Source organism: Mustela nigripes, chromosome 12 (genome assembly GCF_022355385.1).
Source record: "Mustela nigripes isolate SB6536 chromosome 12, MUSNIG.SB6536, whole genome shotgun sequence".
In the NCBI taxonomy this organism is placed as follows: Eukaryota; Metazoa; Chordata; class Mammalia; order Carnivora; family Mustelidae; genus Mustela; species Mustela nigripes.
In genome coordinates, this window is record NC_081568.1 from 123,805,217 (window position 1) to 123,823,368 (window position 18,152).

At 34.5% G+C, this 18,152-nt stretch overlaps 1 protein-coding gene across 1 annotated transcript in view; it reads right to left on the reverse strand.

The window, feature by feature from the left end:
• Nucleotides 1–2,913: 2,913 nt before the first annotated feature.
• SLCO6A1 (solute carrier organic anion transporter family member 6A1) overlaps nucleotides 2,914–18,152 on the reverse strand; it is a 111,420-nt gene continuing 96,181 nt past the window's right edge. Inside the window, exons 14-16 of the mRNA XM_059416388.1 lie at nucleotides 17,324–17,399; nucleotides 4,622–4,741; nucleotides 2,914–3,055 (exon numbers count right to left, since the gene is read on the reverse strand). Coding sequence (XP_059272371.1) covers nucleotides 2,914–3,055; nucleotides 4,622–4,741; nucleotides 17,324–17,399 — 338 coding nt within the window. The remainder of the gene's footprint in view (nucleotides 3,056–4,621; nucleotides 4,742–17,323; nucleotides 17,400–18,152) is intronic.

The following is an 18,152-nucleotide window of genomic DNA, read 5'->3' on the forward strand; positions in this document are numbered from 1 at the left end:
CCATAATTTTTGAAAATATATTTTTCTACTTTATTGAGGTATGATTGACAAACAAAAATTGTGTATATTTATGGTATACAACATGATATTTGATATATGTATATATTGTGAAATAATTACCACAGTCAATTAACATATCTATCAATTTTCACATAGGTATCTGTGAGTGCACGTGTGTGTGTAAAATACTTGAGATCTACTCTCTTAGCAAATTTCTAGTCTACATTAACTACAGTCACTGTGCTGTATATTAGATCTCCATAACTTGCTCATCTTACAACTGAAAGTGTATAGTCTTTGACTAACATATCCCTTTCCCCCCACAACTCCCAGGTCCTGGTAACATCCAGTCTGCTTTCTGTAACATGAATGCAAATGTTTGTTTTGTTTTGGGACTCCACATACAAGTGATGTCATGAGATAGTTGTCTTTCTGTGTCTGGCTTGTAACTATTGAACCTTAAAAATATTTATGTTAATATAGAAATATATAGCTATTTAAAATGAATCATTAAAATTGTTCATTTTAATTTCCAATATGACAAACATAAGTAGGTATATCCCACAAAAACAAAAGCTCTTTGCAGTTTTAGTAAGTGCTAAAAGTATAAATGGGTCCTGAGACAAAATAATTTGAGGCCTGTAGAATTAGAGCTTTACAAAATGGGATAAAATAGACTGAAGCCTTTGAAGCTCATTCTAAATCTGATATACAATGATGCTAAAAATCTGTAATCACCTGTTAATTTAATACAATATTGACATGAACTTAAATTTAGTTAAATTTGTTTCATCAAACATCTATTTACTGTCAGAACCATACTTAGAATTCCTTTATCTTCTTACTAGACCACTTTTATTCCTTTGCCTTATCCTATTCCCATAGTTTAGTTTACGTTAATCTCCAGATTTTGGCCAAACGATTAAATGGACTGTGATGTATTTTAACTGGAAACTTTCATGAGTTCATTGCCTAAGATGTTTGTTGGTTGTAACTACCTTCCTCTCCTAGTGCTCTGTCACTGCATAGACAAAAGATTTCTCAGCCTTCTGATACACTGTTTACCTAGACTCTTGTTTTCTTTATGGGTCTAAGGCATTCAAAGTACGTCCTAGCAAAGAAAGATTCAGTCCTGGGATGTGGGTGGAAAGTAAGAAAACAAGAATGAAGCCAGATGAGGATACTACCTGCTCTTGAGGTTATTCATGAAGTGGGATGAGTCATAAAACAGTAAGCCATACACAATTGTACACTAACAAATAATTTCTCAAATAATGTACTTGAATATAAGAGGTATATTGAACAAATGCCACATGAGACTTACTGAAGTATGATGTCGGTAAGTATGCTATGCTATAGTCATGATGATACTGTAAGCATAAACAGTAACTGGTTCCTATAATGTAGGTGTCATAATATTCAAACATCACAGATGGTCAAAACTTTGGAATCATTTATACATTCTTTAATAATGTCCATGGTTGAGAAACTTATACCTAATATTTCCTTGTCAAAAAAAAAAAAAAAAAAAGTCAAGGGGAAAGGCAAACATCCTAAGGTAAAATTCAACCAGTAAAATAAAATTGCCATGAGATACCTGGAATGACACAAAGCAATAGAGGGTGATCTGGAAAATAGTTTCCCATTAACCAGTAAGTACTAATCTGTGGATCTCCTAAACATAAACACTACAGATAATCTTAATGGTCCTCCCAACATTGTTGCAGTTATTATCCAAATTATTTGAAGGGAAAGGAACCTAATTATTATGATTTCTGGTTCTTAGATAGTATGTACAGATACGTCTTTCTTTGAATCCTAGAAAAGTAAAGGCCAGTATACCATTTAGATGTTTTAAATAGAATAGATTTGATCAGAATAATACAAAGCTGGCATGGTCATATAATTTTCAGCTCACATGAAGGATGTTTAGAACTTCCTTGCACTCTTCTTGTCAGTTTTCTTTATAATTTTGCAATAAGACCAAAATTTGTAAAAGTAAGATCTTGATATTACCTTTCATAAAACTCTCCAATGCTTTCCATTATACTTAGAATAAAATACTGTTCTTCCCACGACCTACAAGGCCATATATATTTTAGCCCCTATCTACCTCCAACATTAGTTCATAACTCTTTACCCCTTGCTAAATATGTTTTAGTCCTAAGGCTCTCCTACTTCCTTCACTTAACAAATTCTTCTCTGCCTTATGGCCCTTGAACCTGCTATTCTATCTATAAAGCTGATATTTTCACATCATTCAATCTCAGCATAAATGTCATCTCAGGAAGGCTCTTCTGTATGATTTAAATAATCATCATACATGCACACGAATACACCTTGTCCTGATTCCTTTCCTTATATTACATATCACAATTCACAAATACTTCCTTTAAACTTTTTTATTATTATCTTCCACAAAACCCACGAGCATGTGGAGAAAAGTGATCCCAAAAAGTAGGAAGCCAAAGAGAAAGGTATTTGGATTCAACAGAAGGACCAACCTGCTGCACCCAAAGGAGCACACTTGGCAAGAACCAATGGAAAGGAGCCTGAGCTGCTGGAACCCATTTCCTATGAGTTCATGGCATACTAAGTGTAGGAAAATAAAAGATCTCAAGGCTATAAAAAAAAATTTTGATGCTATGTCATTCTGAGACTAGTCTACAGAAGGCGAATTTGCTTGTGCTTACTCTCTGGCTCTTCTAGCTTGCTGCTCTGATGACACAAGGTCTATGATGTGAGCCCACATGGACAGGCCCACATGACAAGGAATGGAGAGTTGTCTCTGGGCAAAAGCTAGTGAGTCCCTAAGGCCATTGGTCCAACATGCCTTGAAAAAACTGAGTTCTACCAACAACCGTGATGACGAGTAGGCGATACCACTCAACCGCTTAAAGCAGGGGATCTGGGTCACAGAGCTCCAAAGGGCAGCAGCAGCTCAGGAAGTTTTATAGGTACAGGTTTTATCCATGGCTGGCAGATGCTGGGCACTGTTTTCCGTGATACACAAAGGAAGCCAGCTCTGAATGGATAAAAATCTATTTGGGCTATGCTAAAAATATAACATCAGTGTGTAAAAATTTTAATTTGGCATCCGTGGTCTTTGGGCTAATAAGCCCCAGAACTCTGTGACAAAATAAACAACTCAGGGGCCACCTTTGGTTAATTTAGTAACAGATTCACACTAAAGTTCTTCTATAATTGACTGGATAAAATGTCAACAACTTGCCTCTAAAATCTTCTAGGCAGAGATAAAATCTTAACTTTTAGTTCTTAGAGAACTCTCAACTGCTAAAGAAATATTTGTTCAGGCATATGAGAGGCTCAAAGCTCTTTGAGAAATGTCTTGCCAGGCATTACTATAGACCCTGCCCCAGCCACTTTCATGAAAATGTGGAATTACCTCTAAGAGAAAATTTTTTTTTAAATCTTTAATGTTAATAACTATATCTTATTCTGCTAGTAATCATTGTTCATAAAGAGGTATGGCTTTTTTTTTTCAATAAGATACATTGTCTTCCTTTTAATCACTGGCCAGAGAGCATAATTTGGAATTGGCAATCTTGTGCGCTAAAGCTGTAGACAGGATGTAACAATCTAAGTGAATGTTAACCATGAAGTCTTCTAAATTTTCTGAACTCTATTTTTAAGCCAGAATTCTAGACATCAGAGAAACTTAATCCCTGATCTTTACTAAGCTATAACTTGGTATCTGAATTTTATTTTTTTTAGGATAAACTATATCATATTACAGTAACAAATTACCACTTAAATTGTGGTGGCTCAACATAGTAAAGCATTTTTGTCTAGTTTCATGACATGTTCAACAAGTGTTTGAGTGTGTCTACTCTGCTATACAGACACAGTCTGTGGCCCAGGGTGACTGAGGACCTACCACCTTGTAGTTGTACCGTCTGAATCACACAAACAGAAGAAAAGAATCTGAAAGAGATCCATTCCACTTCTGTTCATATTTCATTGGCCAAAATGAGTAACATCCAGCTTCAAGGAGACTGGAAAATGTGAGTGTAGAAAATAGAATATTTGATGAATATCATCTCTATGACAGTGCCATTCTTGTAAGTTTTTTTTTTTTAAGATTTTATTTATTCATTTGACAGAGAGATCACAAGTAGGCAGAGAGGCAGGCAGAGAGAGAGAGGGAAGCAGGCTCCCTGCTGAGCAGAGAGCCTGATGCGGAACTCGATCTCAGGACCCCGAGATCATGACCCGAGCCGAAGGCAGCGGCCTAACCCACTGAGCCACCCAGGCACCCCTCTTGTAAGCTTTTAAGGGATCATATAATGGGTGTTATTCATTTCCTATAGCTGCTTTAACAAAGTACCACCAACAAGTGACTTCAAAACAACAAAAATTTATCATTTTATAATATGAAAGTCAGAAGTCCAAAAGGGGCCTTGCTGGATTATAATCAAGGTGTTTTTGTCTCATAGTTCCCTTTCCTTCTCTCTTCAAAGAAAGAAATGGGCTTTTGAGTCCTTCTCACATCACATCACTCTGACATGGACTCTCCTGCTTCCCTCTTCCACATTTCAGGATCCCTGTGATTACATGTAACCTAGAAAAATCCAGGAAAATCTCTCTATTTTAAGGTTACCTGATTAGAAACTTAATTCCATCTCCAACCTCCAGAGATCGGGAGATAGATGTTTTTGAGAAGCCGTCATTTTGCCTACCACAATAGAACATGAAAAACATTTGCGCAGCTTTAACATACCTGCCATAAAGAGAATTCTTATTATGTCATGCAATAACTTTTATATAAAATTCACATTTAACAACTTTAAGAATAATCCTCCTTTTATTAGTTCATGGGAATGGAGTAATACAATATGTTTTCCTTTTGGTCTTAGAGACAGGGAAAAAAAAATGAATTCAGTAATACATTGCCATATCCGTATCAGTTTCCAAAACAAGTTAATCCTGTTTTCCTAGGTAGTCCTGTAACTTTATTTCTCCTTAAAAAAATACTACCTGCTGCCTCCAACACTTTTAGAAGCAAAAAATATTAAAAATCACATTAAAAGGAAAAATGTCAGCTTTGTTGAATTGAAAATTATAGAATATGGATTACAGATTGAAGAGAAAATAAATATTAAGCATTATTCTGCAGAATAAACATTTTCTCATGTCTTATTTACAAATATACAGAGAGCAAGACATATATATACTTGGAAGAAAGAAAATTTAGGGACACCTGGTTGGTGCAGTAGATTAAGCATCTGTCTTCAGTCCAGGTCATGATCTCAGGGTCCTAGGATTCAGCCCCAAATAAGGCTCCCTGTTCAGCCCCTCTTCCTGCTCCTGCTCTCTCTTGTTCTCTCCCTCTCTCTCTCTCTCTGTCCCCCAAATAAATAAGTAATATCTTTTAAAAATATTTAGAGGAATAAAACAGAATCCCTTCCCTTAAGGAGCATAACATTTATTTAGAATGGCAAAATCAGACACATAAAAGGCATAACTAGCTAGTATGATACAAGCAGAGTAGTGTCTTATAGATAAATACTCGAAGTTATATCAGAAAGAAAAGAAAGGGAAATGAGTAATTATATGGGAAAAATCATCTGATAAGTCAGGAGTAAATTTTTTTTATAATAGATCTTATTTTTGGGAGGTTGAGTTATAGGTTTATAGCAGAAATGAGAGGAGGCACAGAGATTTTCCATACAAACCCTAGCCCCTGTCCCACCATGGAGAGCCTCCTCCGTTATCAACATCCTTCACCAGAGTAGTGTACATTTGTTACAATTGATGAAACTACACCAACAAATTATTATCACTCAAATAATTTACTTTAGGTTTACTCTTGATATACATTTCATGGGCTTGGGAAATTTCCTTATGATACATATCTACAATTATAATATCATACAGAGTGGTTTGATTGCCCTAAGGATTATCTGAGCTCTGACTATGCACACCTTTTGCCTTTTCTGAAAGATCATATAATTGGAATCATATGGTTTATGGTCTTTTCAGATTGGCTTCTTTCACTTAATACACATTTAATTTCCTCCATATCTTTTCATGGCATGAGAGCTCATTGTTTTAGCACTGAATCATATAGCATTGTCTAGATGTACCAGTTTATCCATTAGCTACTGAAGGACAGCTTGTTTGCTTCCAAGTTTTAGTAATTATGAATAACCTGAGGTAAAAATCCACGTATAGGTTTTTGTGTGGATATAAAGTTTCAACTCCTTTGAGTAAATGCCAATAAGTGTGATTGCTGAGTCCCATGGTAAGAGTATGATTACTCTTCTAAGAAACTGCCAAACTATGTTGCAACATGGCTGTCCAATTTGGAATTCCCAGCAGTCATGAATGAGAATTCCTTTTGCTCTACATTCTCACAAGGACTTGTGTTGTCAGTACTCCAAATGCTGGCCATTCTAATAGATGTATAGTGGTATTTCATTTTAATTTGCATTTTCACGATGACAAATGATGTGGAGCCTCTTTTCATATGCGTATTTGCCATCTGTATATCCTCTTCCATGAGATATCTGTTAAGGTCTTTGGCTCATTTTTTAAACGAACTTGTTTGTTCCCTATTATTGAGTTTTAAGAGTTCTTTTATGTTTTGGATATCAGTCTTTTTGCAAATATTTTCTTTCAGTCTGTGGTTTATCTTCTCGTTGTCTTTTGAAGTGCAGAAGTTTTTAATTTTAATTAAATCCAGCTTATCAATCATTTCTTTCATGGATTGTACCTATGATATTTAATCTAAAAAGTCATCAATATGCCCAAGATTATGTAGTTTTCTCCTATGTGATCCTCTATGAGTTTTGTAGTTTTTTATTTTACATTTAGGTCTGTGATTCATTTAAAGTTAATTTTTGTGAAGGATATAAAATCTGTGTCTAGATTCATTTCTTTGACAGGATGCCCAGTTGTTCCAGCACCATTAATTGAAGATTATCTTTGCTCCATTATATTTACTCCTTTGTCAAAGATAAATTGAATTTGTTTATGTAGATCTATTTCTGAGCTATTATGTTCCATTGATCTACTTGTCTGTTCTTTTACCAGTACTATACTACCTTGATTACTATAGCTTTGTATTGTCTTAAAAATCAGATAATTTGGTCCTCCAACATTGTTTTTCTCCTTCAATATTTTGTTGCCTCATTGGAGTCTTTTTGCTCTCCATATAAATTTTAGATTCAGTCTGTCATATCTATACAATAGTTTGTTGGAATCATATTGAATCTAAGGATTAATTTGGGAAGAACTGACATCTTGATAATATTGAGGCTCCCTATTTATGAACATGGAATAGCTCTCAATTTATTTAGTTCTTCTTTAATTTCTTTCATCATAGTTTTGCAGTTTTCCACATTATACACCTCTTGTTAGCTTTATACTATAGAATTTCTTTTTTTTTTCTCTTGGTAATGTAAATGGTATTGTGTTTTCAATTTCCAATTCCACTTGTTCATTTTTGGTATATAGAAAAGTGACATACTTTTGCATATTAACCATGTATTCTGTAACCTTGCTATAATTGCTTATTAGTTGAGGAGTTTGTCCTTTTTTTCGGATTGTCTACATAAATGAATATATCATCTGCAAGTAAAAGCAACTTTATTTCTTCCTTCCCAATCTGTATACCCTTGTATTTCCTTTTCTTGTCTTATTATATTAGCTAGAACTTCTAGTATAATGTTGAAAAGCAGTGGTGAGGTGTTCCAATTTGTGAGAAAAATATATCCCTAGTTGGCACCATGGTTGTTATAGTCACCATTCTTAATTTAACTCTTTCATTTCAAGATCATATACATCCTGTGATCTCTGTAGTGAAATTCTACTCATAAAAAATGGGCTCCAGACTTTACTTCCAGCTAAACCAGAAGTTTTCAATTAGTTCATAGAATAGCCTACATACATTTAGTAGTTGTCCTAAATCAGGTTCCCAAAGTCACTGTTCCCAAATTCTTGTTTGAGACTGATACTCTCAAGGACATCCATACCCTTTAAGAAATTACAAAATGTTTTAGAGACTGTTTAATAAACTGTAGTCCTTTTTTTCTCACCTATTCTTTGCCAGTTCAAACTCTCATCTAACTTTTTTGATTCAAATCCCTGGGATAAAATTAGTCATTAATTGTCTTAAATATAAAACCTGAAGCCATAAAAAGACAAAATTCTTTGCCAGTTCAAACTCTCATCTATCTTTCTTGATTCAAATCCCTGGGATAAAATTAGTTTTAATTGTCTTAAATATAAAACCTAGAAGAAAACATAGGGAAAAACCTCTTTGACATTGATCTTAGCGAAGATTTTATGGATATGATATCAAAAGCATAAGCAATAAGAGTAAAATAAACAAATGTCACTAAATCAAACTAAAAAGCTCTGCACAGCTAAAGTAGTAATCAAGAAAATGAAAAGCTTACCTACAAATGAACAAAAATATTTGCAAACCATAACCTGATAAGAGATACACAAAATATGTAAGAAACTTGGGGTGCCTGGGTGGTTCAATCATTAAACATCTGTCATCAGCTCAGGTCATGATCACAGGGTCCTGGGATCAAACCCTGCTGGGATCTAGCCCTGCTTAGGGCTCCCTGCTCAGCCAGAAGCCTGCTTCTCCCTCTCCAACTCCCCCTGCTTGTATTCCCTCTCTCATTGTCTCTTTGTCAAATAAATAAATAAAACCTTTTTAAAAAATATGTAAGAAACTCATACAATTTAAGAGCAAAAACCCCCAAATAATTGGATTTTAAAATGGGCAAGAGACCTAAATAGGCATTTTTCCAGAGAAGATATTTAAATGACCAAGAGGTACATGAAAAGATGCTATTACTAACTGTCAGGAAATATAAATCAAAACCACAATGAGTTATCTCAACTTGTTAGAATATCTATTATAAAAGAGACAAAAGATTAGAGGATGCGGAGAACCTCATATACTGTTGGTAGGAATGTAAATTGGTGCAGCTACTATGGAAAATAGTACAGAGGTTCCTCAAAAAATTAAAAAAGAACTACTATATATCTAGCAATCCTACTTCTGTGTATATATCCAGAGGAAATGAAATCACTACAGATCTTCCTAAATTTAGGGTGAGATTACCTCCAAATAAACCCATTATAAATTGAAAACTTCCTAAATCAAAAGTGCATTTACTACATCTAGCTTACCAAACGTCGTATCTTAGTCTGGCCTATTTTAAATGTGCTTAGAACACTTATATTGGTTATATTAGAACCACATTTGGGCAAAATTATCTAAAACCAAGTCTATTTTATAATAATGTGCTGAAAGCTCATTAAATTTTCTGAATACTGTACTGAAGTAAAAAACAGAATGGTTGTCAGCGAATATGTTATTTAACCTCATGATTGCATGGCTTTCCAGGAACTGCAGCTCACCGCCACAGCCCAGCAGCATAAGAGATATCATACCACATATCCTAGCCAGAAAAGATCAAAATCTGAAGTATATTTTATCTTTTTTTTTTATAGTTTCAAGTTTTTATTTAAATTCCAATTAGTTAATATATGGCATAATATTAGTATTAGGAGTAGAATTTAGTGATTCTGCACAGTGAAGGAAATAATCAGCATAACTAAAAAGCAACCTTCAGAAAGAGAAAATATTTGCAAATGACATATCTGATAAAAATATTTGCAAATAATATATCTGATAAAGCATCCCAAATCTTTGAAGTGTGTTTTTTATTGCTTGTTTACTTTTACACCATTTTAAGTAGAAAAATTGTAAGTCAAACCACTGTGAAGTCGGAAACTGTATATCCAAGAGATATCTGCATTTCCATGTTTATTGTATCATTATTTACAAAAGCCAAGGTATGAAAACAACCAAGTATTCACAGGTGGAAAAAAAAAAAAAAAGAAAATGTGATATGTATATAATATTATTTTATATATTTATATATATATATAAACCCATAAATATCAATTTTTATGTATAAGGGAACTTTAATTTGCCCACAAAAATGAAGGAAATGCTATCATTTGTGAAAACATGGATGAACCTTGATGGGAATATGCTGTGAAAAAAAGTCAGAGGAAGAGCAATACTATATGATCTCACTTACATCTGGAATCTAAAACAGGAAAACCCAGAGAAGTGGAGAACAGATTCTTTACCTACTTTAAGATGATAAAATATGTTTAAATATGTTTAAAGAATGCATTAAGGAGAGTATGTGTTGTTATGAGCACTGGGTGTTATATGCAACTAATGAATCATTGAACACTACCTCAAAAACTAATGATGTACTATATGCTGGCTAACTGAACATAATAAAGAAAAAAGAATGCTAATCCTTTATTCACACCTCTTAATCTCCTTCCTTAGCCTTGAGCTAAACAAAAAGCTATTTTTCCTAAATAATACTGGCAACCCCTGGATCTAGACTTGATGACACAAAGCAAAATAACAGATTAAAAATATGACAATAATCACTTTCTATAACTCATCCCCAATATATCTATCTCTGATAAAAAGATGAATTAACTTATAATACTTTATAGTAAGTGAAAACCAGAAACTCTCTTATTTTTATTATCCTTAATTGCCTTGGTTCATATTACATGATTACATTAAACAGTAGTTTCATTTGTCAGCTCATGACACAAAAGTTCAATTTATATACTCTCTTTAGCAACATTTTGCATAAATTGAGATAAAATATACCCATTATAACCTAGTTAAAAGATTGTTTGTTCTAATACAGTCCTAAATGTTTACTATTGAAAAAAGATTACATTTTTACATATTTTAAGTTGATAAAATATGTTTTAAAGAAATGCTAACCTTTTGTAATCCTTTTGTAATCTCCAGGTTAAATAAGAGTAAGGCAGATATATCTTGGTATTTTGGAAACAAACTCTCATGTAAGTTTTTTTTCTTTTCTTTTCTTTTCTTCTTCTTTTTTTTTTTTTTTTTTTTTTTTGTCAATACTGAAGTAGTTTTAGAGTCAGAAGTGTCACAGTTTTCATTATTTTTATGATTCTCCTGAAATCATTTAACATGGAGACTTTTCTTTTGTAAAATTTCTTTGTGAAGTCTATGACCAGTGTCAAAAATTTCCCACCACCTACGTGGTTTCCTAAGTGTCACGCACAGCCATTTAAACAGATTAATGCCATTTAAAATCTTTCTTCCTCGTCAAACAACAACATTGAAATAAAAAAGTCATAGAGGAAATTTTAAAAAAGAAAACAAACCCATGGGATCAGTGCATTTTTGTTCTGAAGATAATAAAGTTACTGCAATGTTGTTGTTTGAATTTTATGTTGGAATGGGAAAGAATAGCTCCCTGGATGGATGAGACCAAAAAACTTTCATTCAGGAAGTGAGAAGACTTACCTAGTTGGAAGTTTCATAAGACTCCTGAAATAAATCTAATCAAGAACAAAGATATACATATATAAGGTGCATTCGATTCCTAGAGCTGTCATAACAAAGTACCACAAACTGGGTAGCTAAAACAACATAATTTGATTTTCTCACAGCTTAGAGGCTAGAAGTTCAAAATCAAGGTATTGGCAAGGTCATGCTACCTCTGAATGCTCTAGGGAAGAAGTTTTCCTATCTTCTTCCTACCTATGTTTTTTGGTGTTGCTTGGCTTTTGGGTGTATCACTCCAATCTCTGCCTTATTCTTCATGTAGTGTTCTCCCCTGTGTGTTCTGTGTCCAAATCTCCCTCTTCTTAGGTAAATTCCAGTCATTGGAGTAGGGCCCAGCTTAATCCAGTTCAACTTCATCTTAACTTGATTCCATCTGCAAAGCTCCTGTCTTCCAGTGTGCCTACCTGGCTCAGTTGGAAGAGCATATGACTTTTGATCACAGGGTCGTGAGTTTGAGCCCCATGTTGGATATAGAGATTACTTAAAATAAATGAAACTTTAAAAGAAATTAATAGATCCTGTTTCCCAAGAAGTTCACATTTACAGGTACTAAAAGTTAGGACCCAAAATATCTTTTATGGGGACACAGTTTAACCTGCAATTGAACAAACTTTGCTGAAATAGGCTTTTAAATAGCAAATGAGGGAGGTTTGAGCAAGCTGGGTTGTTCTTTGAAAAGAAGTCCTTAAGATCTTAATTGTGAATTCTCAAAGTCCCGCAGAAGATTTTATACTTGTATTCAGCAATCTATCTTCTGATAATCTCAATAAAAAACAAATACTTTGGTGCCAATGACATTAAAGATAAAGTCACCAGCCATTTATTCACCCAACTAAAATTTTTTGAACATTACATCAAAAAAGAGAACAGAGTAATGAGCAACACAATACTTCCTTTCATAGTCTCCTTATCTAGAAAAGAGCGAGGCAAGTAAACAATTACAACTCATTATGTAACATGATCAGACTGACATTTTAAAGACTCCTTTCACAATAGAGAAAGGAGTGGGTTGAAAGAAAAAAAAAAAGCCAAGAGTACAGTTATAGAGGTATCATGCTGTTTATGTAACAGAACATAGGTTGCAAAGGTTAGAGCATGAGGAAATAATTATAAGGAGAGGACACACGTTCAGAAGATTATGTGGGCTCAAGTTCCAGCCACCAAACCTACAGAATCACCTGCAGTTGCACCCATCCCTTCCTTTGTGATCTATTGCAAAGGATGAAGTTCTCTCTCCTTATTAAAGCTAATCCTTTTCCCTGTGCTTTGGAACCCATTCTATCACCTTAGTCATCTTACTCTATTAATTCTTGTTCTTAAACCCCAATCTCTTCCTACTTGTTTCTTCTTATCAGCTTTGAACATGCTCAAACCAGCCATCACAACACATAGCAACAATTACTTCATCTTCCTCAACAAACCTCAGCACTGCAGCCAACTAAAGACATATCTTCTATTCACAGCTACACTTTTTTTTTCACAGCTATACTTATAGAAGATTTGTTTACATATGATGTGTCCAGTGCTCATCTCCAACACATTTCTTGATCTGTTGCCATTTGGCTTCTGTTCTTAAAATTCTCTGAAATTTCTCTCATTCTAGTTTCCAACAAACTCTTTGTTATTAAATCCAGTAAACATTATCATTGCTTCCCTTGAACTCTCAGCAACATGTAGCAATTTTGACTGCTCCCATCATTTTTATATAACCTCTTACCTTACTTTTATTATACCGATTTTAGCTCTGGTTTTCTCCTTGCTTTTCTTTCTTAGTTTCTTCCTCTAGGTATTTCTTACATGTTATATTCTTCAGAATTCCTCAAATGGTAGTAGACTCTTTTCCTTTCTTGAGAAAATTTATCTTTTCTCCATGGGATCAAACAATTATTGTCATACTGGTGATCCCCAATTGTGACTCCAATTGAGATCTCTCTCCTCAACTTTAGATCTTTTATTTTCAGCTGCCAAATGGCATTTGGCTGACTCATTGGTACCTCAAACTCAGCCTGTTCAAAACTGAACTCATCTCCTCTTCTAAGTCCTCTATTCCTCCTATGATTCACATATTAATAAATGGTAACACTCTACATAAAATTCTACAAACCAACTACAAGGTACCAAGTTGAATTACCTTCTCTCTCTCCATCTCCACCCACCCCAACCCTCTTTCTTCCTTCTCTCACTCCCTCACCTCTCATCCCTCACCATTCACATTCTACCCATAATTGCACTGTAACTACTATACTCCTAAATCCTACAGATTTCTTCCTTAAAAAAATCCATTTTGTTGATTATATATACCTCTCCCAAACTGCTCATGGGACCTAGGAAAACCGATTCCATGTTCAATTCTAGGGCTAGGACCACATAAATCATCTGATTATGGCAAGTATATTCCTCTTGAAAAATTATTAATTTAGGAGCTCAAATTTAAGTCAATCTGGTTAGTATTACCTTTGCAACTGTTACTGTTCCAGGTTGGGCATGGAACGAAATTTGTCCAACCAGACAGAAGCAAAGGAGTGTTTTTTTTTTTTTTTTTTCTTTTCAAATCTGGGGAGAGAGTTTATTTCTCCCCCAGTGGATATAAGCAATGCAGCATGGTAACTTTGCTGCCACAACTGATGTTTTATCACTCCCTTAATTTTTTTTACAATTCTATGACAAATGTGTATGCCCATAAATAATATTGCATATTATAAACATAAACACACACACACACATACACACACATATATAGTCTACAATTTGGTATTTTTGTCAAAATTGCTTAAGATTTATTCGTTTTGATAGCAACACTTCAATTACATTCACTTTCATAGTAATATGGTTTCCAATACAAAAATAGTACAATTTGTTTATGCATTCTTATTAATACTTGTATTTTTCCATCTTTGCTAATATAAACCAATGCTTCTACAAATATTGTTGGGCATGTCTCTTTTTAAAAAAAAAAAATTTATTTATTTGACACAGCAAGAGAATGTGCACAGACAGGGGGCGCAGCAGAGGGAGAAACAGACTCCCCACTGAGCAGGGAGCCTGATGTGGGACTAGATCCCAGGACCCTGAGTTCATGACCTCAGCCAAAAGCAGGTACTTAACTGAGCCATCCAGGCACCCCTGAACATGTCTTTTTTTTTTTTTTTTTTTTTACTATATAAAGGAATTTTCTAAAATATATATTCCCAGAGATGGAATTTCTGGGTTACAGTGTATACATTTTAAAGAAAAAAACTAAATGGCTATCCACAATGCCTGTAACATTTTACACTTCCACCAGTAGTCTAAGAGAGCTTCAGTTCATCCAAAGCTGCAGCAAGAGATTTTTGTCATGGTTTGTAAATTTTTGCAGTTCTAATGAGTATGAAATGGCATCTTTATGATGCATTTCAATTTGTGTTCTCATGATTACTAATTAAATCCTTAATCATGTTTTTAATATGACTATTGGGCAGTTGTTTTTCCTCCTCTATGAAATGCCCTTCTTTTTTTTTTTTTTTAGAGGTTTGTATTTTGCTTAATGAATTTTAGAAGTTTCAGTATTTACTTGTATTAATATATTCACTATTGCCCTAGACTAGGCAAGACAATAGAAATAAATGGAAAATACACTATTCTCATTATTGGAAGAATTAATACAGTTAAAATGTCCATACTATCTAAAGCAATCTACACATCCAAGGCAATCCCTATCAAAATTCCAATGGCACTTTTCATAGAGGTAGAACAAACAATCTTAAGAATTTTATGGAACCACAAAAGACCCCCAAATAACCAAAGGAATCTTGGAAATGAGAAACAAAGCTGTAAGTATCACAATTCCAGACTTCAAGTTTCATTACAAAACTGTAGTAATCAAAATGTATACTACTCAATAGAACAAAGTATAAAATGTAGAAGTGAACCCATAATTATATGGTCAATTAATCTTCAATGTGGAAGGCAAGTATGTGCAAAGGTAAAAAGATAGTCTCTCCAACAAACGGTATGGAGAAACTGGACAGCTACATGCAAAGAAAGAAAATGGGTCACTTTCCACACACACAAAAAAACTCAAAATGGATTAAGGACCTAAATTTGAGACTTGAAACCATAAAAATCCAAGAAGAGAGCACAGGCAGTAATTTCTCTGACATCAGACATAGAACATTTTTCTAGGTATATCTCCTGAGGCAAGGAAGGCAAAAGCAAAATTAAATTATTGGAACTTCATCAAAAGAAAAAGCTTCTGCTCAGCAAAGGAAAGAGTCAAAAAATTAAAAGACAACCTACTGAATAAGAGAAGATGCTTGCAAATGACATCTCTAAAGGGTTAGCATCCAAAATATATAAGGAATTTACACAACTCAATACTAAGTAATAATAATAATAATAATCCAATTTAGAAATAGGCAGAAGGCATGAACAGACATTTCTCCAAAAAAGACATAGAAATGGCCAACAGACACATGAAAAGATGCTTAACACAACCCATCAACAGGGAGATGCAAATCAAAACCACAATGAGATACCATTTCACACCCATCAGAATTGCTGAAACCAAAAACTCAAAAAACAATAGGTGCTACCGAGGATGTAGAGAAAAGGGAACTCTTTTTGCATGGTTGGTGGGAATGAGAACTGGTACAACCACTGTGGAAAGCAGTATGGAGCCTCCTCAAAAAAACATAGAAATACCCAATGATCCAGATTACTGGGTATTTAACAAAAAAATACAAGAACATTAATTTGATGAGATATAGGCATCCCCACGTTTACTGCAGAATTATTTACAATAGCCAAATTATGGAGCAGCCCTAGTGTCCATCAATAGATGAATAGAGGGGCGCCTGGGTGGCTCAGTGGGTTGAGCCTCTGCTTCGTCTCAGGTCATGATCTCAGGATCCTGGGATTGAGCCCTGCATCAGGCTCTCTGCTCAGTGGGGACCCTGACCCTGCTTCCACCTCTCTCTCTTCCTGCCTCTCTGTCTGCTTGTGTTCTCAGTTTGTCAGGTAAATAAATAAAATCTTTAAAAAAAAATAGATGAATGGATAAAGAGGACGTGGTATATAGCTATGCAATAGAATATTATCCAGCCATAAAAAGAATGAAATCTTGTCGTTCACAACAGAATGGAGGACCTAGAGGGTATAATGTTAAGCAAAATAAGTTAGAGAAAGACAAATACTATATTATTTCATGCATATGTGTATTTAAGAAACAAAATAAATGAGGGACACCTTGGTGGCTCAGTCGGTTAAGCATCTGCCTTCAGCTCAGGCTGTGATCCCGATGTCCTGGGATCCAGCCCCACACTGGGCTCCCTACTCAGTGGAGAGTCTGCTTTTCCCTCTCCTTCTACCCCTCTCACTCTCCCGCCCTGCTCACATGCTCTCTCTCTCTCTCTCTCTCTCTCTCTTAAAATAAATAAAATCTTAAAAAAGAAAAAGAAAAAGAAACAAATGAACAAAGGGAAAGAAACCAAAAAACAGACTTTAAACTATAGAAAAGAAACAGATGGTTACCAGAGGAGAAGTGGGTTGGGGGATGGGTGAAATAAGTGAAGAGGATTAAAAGTACACTTATCTTGATGAGCATTGAGTAATAACTGGAGCTGTTGAACCACTGTTGTATGCTTGGAACTAACATAACATTGTAGTGGACACTGAAAAAATAAATAAAACTTAAAGATGTTAGAAATTGGGGCACCTGGGTGGCTCAGTGGGTTAAAGCCTCTGCGTTTGGCTCAAGTCATGATCCCAGGGTCCTGGGATCAAGCACCGCATCTGGCTCTCTACTCCTCGGGGAGCCTGCCTCCCCCCCCCCCTGCCTACTTGTGATCTCTGTCAAGTAAATAAATAAAATATTTTTTAAAAAGCTAAAAATATTAGAAATGGATCTTAATGAAATGAAGATGAATTATTTACCTCATGAAAACTTCAAAATAATGGTCATAAAGATGCACACTGAGGTCAAGTGAACAATCCATACATTTTGGTGCAGCTATAAATACAAACACATAGACTAATGAAACATAATGAAGTGCTCAGAAATAAACTATGTATATATTATCAATTAATATTTGACAAAGGTTTCAAGAATACTCAATGGAGAAACAAGTGTCTTCAATAAATAGTGGGTGCAGAGAAAATTATATATTTACATATAAAAGAATGAATCTATGTCCCTACTTTATACCACTTACAAAAATTAACTTAGAATGAGTTAAAGACTTGAACGAAAATCCAGAAACCATAAAACGCGTAGAAGAAGACATAAAAAAGAAGTACTTTGGGATGGGTCTTAGCAATGATTTTTATTGGATATGTAACCTAGAGCATCAGCAACAAAATTAAAAATAAGTAAGTGGGATTATATCAAATTAAAAACCTTTTGCACAGCAAAAGAAATGATCAATGGAATGAAAAGACAATTTACCATTTGGAAAGATATTTGCAAGTTATATAACTGACAAGGTGTTAATATTCAAAATATAAAAAGAACTCAAACAACTCAATAGCCAAACAAACAATCCAATTAATGGGCAGAGTATCTGAATAGACAATTTTTCCCAAGAAGATATACCGATGGCAAATAGGTACATGAAAACATGCTCAATATCATTAACTATCAGGGAAATGCAAACCAAAACCACACTGGGGTATCACCCTATGCTTGTTAGAATGGCTATCACCAAAAGACAAGAGGGTAACAAATGCTGATGAGGATGTAGGGAAGAGAAACCCTTGTTCACTG